Raw genomic sequence first — 2,866 nt, forward strand, 5'->3', positions numbered from 1 at the left:
ATCTCTCGACTAGATCTCCGACGAGTTCTCAACTTCGCCGGCTCCGACTTACAAGTTTATGTTATTTTTGCAATAAATAGTAATTAGGTGACAATAAAGGTTATTGTTGCAAGTTTACTAGGGAAGGTGAATCGGTTTTGAGTGGATAACAAGTTTACTGGGGGTCAGTATTATAGTATTGGGGTGGATAACAAATTTACTGGGGGTCAGTAATATTCTGGTGGGGTGGATAATAAGTTTATTTGGGGTCAGTAATATGTTATTCGGGTGGATAACAAGTTTACTGGGGGTCAGTTTTATTCTGGTGGGGTGGATAACAAGTTTACTAGGAGTCAGTAATATTCTGGTGAGGTGGATAACAAGTTTACTAGGGATCAGTACTATTCTAGTGACCGGATTCCGACGACCGGTGACCAGAGTCGGTGGGCCGGAGTCCGGAAAAGCCTTTCTCTCTTCCATTTTCTCTCTCTAAATATGTATAAGACACAATAGTAAAAATGTCTCAAAAATATTATTTTATTATGAATTTAATAAAGATATATGTATTTAGACACAAATAAGCTCATCTTTCATTCAATTGAGGTCAAAAGTCTTATTATCATTGGAATAAAGTTTGATTTTTGTTTTTTGTGCAAATAAACATTTTCTCATTCGAATACCCCCACAAGGGGTGTGTAAATCTTTGACATCAGGTCTCTATTAAAAGCTCCATTATTTTGCTTACATGGCATCCATTTCACGTCAAACTATCTATTTTATCGTCAATGACTCATTTTAATTTTTTTTTTTATTGACATGTTTACTAATCTGGAATGAAATTGAGAGTGACGGAATTGATTCCGGAATTGGTGAATTTTGACGTTTACTAACATGTCAAGGTAAGTAAACAACCTCAATCTTAATTAGTTTAATTCTTGTTTTGATTCCTTATGACAAATAAACAGTAGAATGAAATGAAATATTCTCATACCGATTCTTGTTGATACCGATTTATGATAGTTTCCATTCAAAGTTAGTAAACGTGCCCTTAACTCTTTCTACCTCGTTCTTCTTCAACCATTTCTCTGATCGTCGGCCTTCTCTTCCTTCTCTAAAGAAACCAAGAGAGTGAATCATGGCCTCTATTCAAACTTCATAATCTAATTCCATTTTATCGAATCACAGATGATCACGATTCCAGTTAGAACACCATATATTCATGTGCTGGACCTAACAGGGAATGGATGCATATAAACTAACAACCCGTGAATAATAAAGTCCACTCAATGTGCATATATTGTTTTTGAATAGAAGGTAAAAGTATTCTCCCTGATGACGTTTATGAATTCTCACAGAAATTGTTACTGCATTCAACAACAATCACAATCAGCACAACAGAGCATATATTGGGGTTGTTGACAAAACTATAAGAGCCAATTCTCAACCCCAAGAGATAGGATTATGGCTGTACAATTTCTCAAGAAAAAAAAGGATTGTCTGTACAAAATCCCATTAGCTAGAAAACCCATTAGGTAACTTGACAAAGGCAAGCTTCCAAAAATCCCAACCTTGAAAATGTTGAAAAGAGCCTCACGTAGACCATTCAATCTTAGTACTACTGCTCAATCAAAGATAAAAGAGAGAACAGGAACAGCCCAAATCAGTTAAACTCCCTATGTCCATTTGTAATACTCTTGATCGTTTGAACAGGAACTTCCTTTGGGGGCACACTGAAGAAAAAAAGAAAATTCATCTTGTGAAGTGGGATACAGTTTGTAAACCTAAATGTTATGGTGGGTTAGGTTTGAAGAAGTCAAGCTGTGTGAATCAAGCTTTGTTAGCCAAAACTGGATGGAGGCTGCTCCAAAAGGAGCTAGGGTTATGGGCTGAAGCTTTGAATAAAAAATATCTTAAAGATGATTGCATCATGCAGAAGTCTACTTTACCTTTCTCTGCTAGCTCCAATACATGGAAAGGTATCCTTTATGGAGCTCAATTACTCCCTAATGGGGTGAAATGGAGGATTGGACCTGGAACGGAAATTTCTTTCTGGAATGATGTCTGGACTGATCTTGGTGCTTTGTCTGATATTGCCTTGAAGCCTATTCCTTCTCACCTACAAAGTCTAAGAGTTTGTGATGTTGTCTGTGATGGTGGATGGGACTTACGCATGGTAAAAGAATTTCTTCCTGAGGATGTGAAGCTGAAAATTTTGAGTATGCATGCAGGAGGCATCCGAAGTGGTGATGACACAACCATATGGAAGTTATCTCATAACGGTAAGTTTACTGTTAAATCTGCTTATCATTCTCTTTTCCTGAACTCTGAGACTAAACCTTGGCCATGGGACTTTATTTAGAAACTTCAAGTTCCTCCAAAAGTGAAAAATTTTCTGTGGACCCTTATTCATGATCGATTGTTGACGAATAAAGCAAGGGTTCGTAGAGGTTTGGCTATAGATGCTCTTTGTCCAAGATGCAACTTCCCTCTTGAATCCTTGGACCATCTCTTCAAAGATTGCACTATTTCAATACGGATTTGGTCTGCTCTTCATTCCCCAAGTGAGTTCCCTTCCACATACACTCTTCCTTTCAATGACTGGTTGCTTGTGAATTTAAAGTCTTCTGTGAAAATGCAATATGAAATTCCTTGGTGTTGCTATTTTGCTATGGGGCTTTGGCATATATGGAAATGGAGGTGTAGCTTTATTTTGGATCAGAACTTCAAATTCCCAAGTTGGCCTTCCTTAATTATTCACCAGTTTACTAGAGATTATTTTGAGGCAAATAAGGTTGACCACTCAAAACCTCCACGACAAGTAGTGGAGCTTTGTTGGCACTTTCCGCCTAAGAATTGGTTTAAACTTAATGTTGATGGCAGCTTGCAT

At 37.4% G+C, this 2,866-nt stretch overlaps 1 protein-coding gene across 1 annotated transcript; it reads left to right on the forward strand.

Moving 5' to 3' along the window:
- Positions 1-1,654: 1,654 nt before the first annotated feature.
- LOC101300905 (putative ribonuclease H protein At1g65750-like) lies at positions 1,655-2,338 on the forward strand. The gene has a single exon (XM_004297852.1). The coding sequence runs from the start codon at positions 1,655-1,657 to the stop codon at positions 2,336-2,338; it is 684 nt and encodes a 227-aa protein (XP_004297900.1).
- The last annotated feature ends 528 nt before the right edge of the window (positions 2,339-2,866 follow it).

Source organism: Fragaria vesca, linkage group LG4 (genome assembly GCF_000184155.1).
Source record: "Fragaria vesca subsp. vesca linkage group LG4, FraVesHawaii_1.0, whole genome shotgun sequence".
In the NCBI taxonomy this organism is placed as follows: domain Eukaryota; kingdom Viridiplantae; phylum Streptophyta; class Magnoliopsida; order Rosales; family Rosaceae; genus Fragaria; species Fragaria vesca.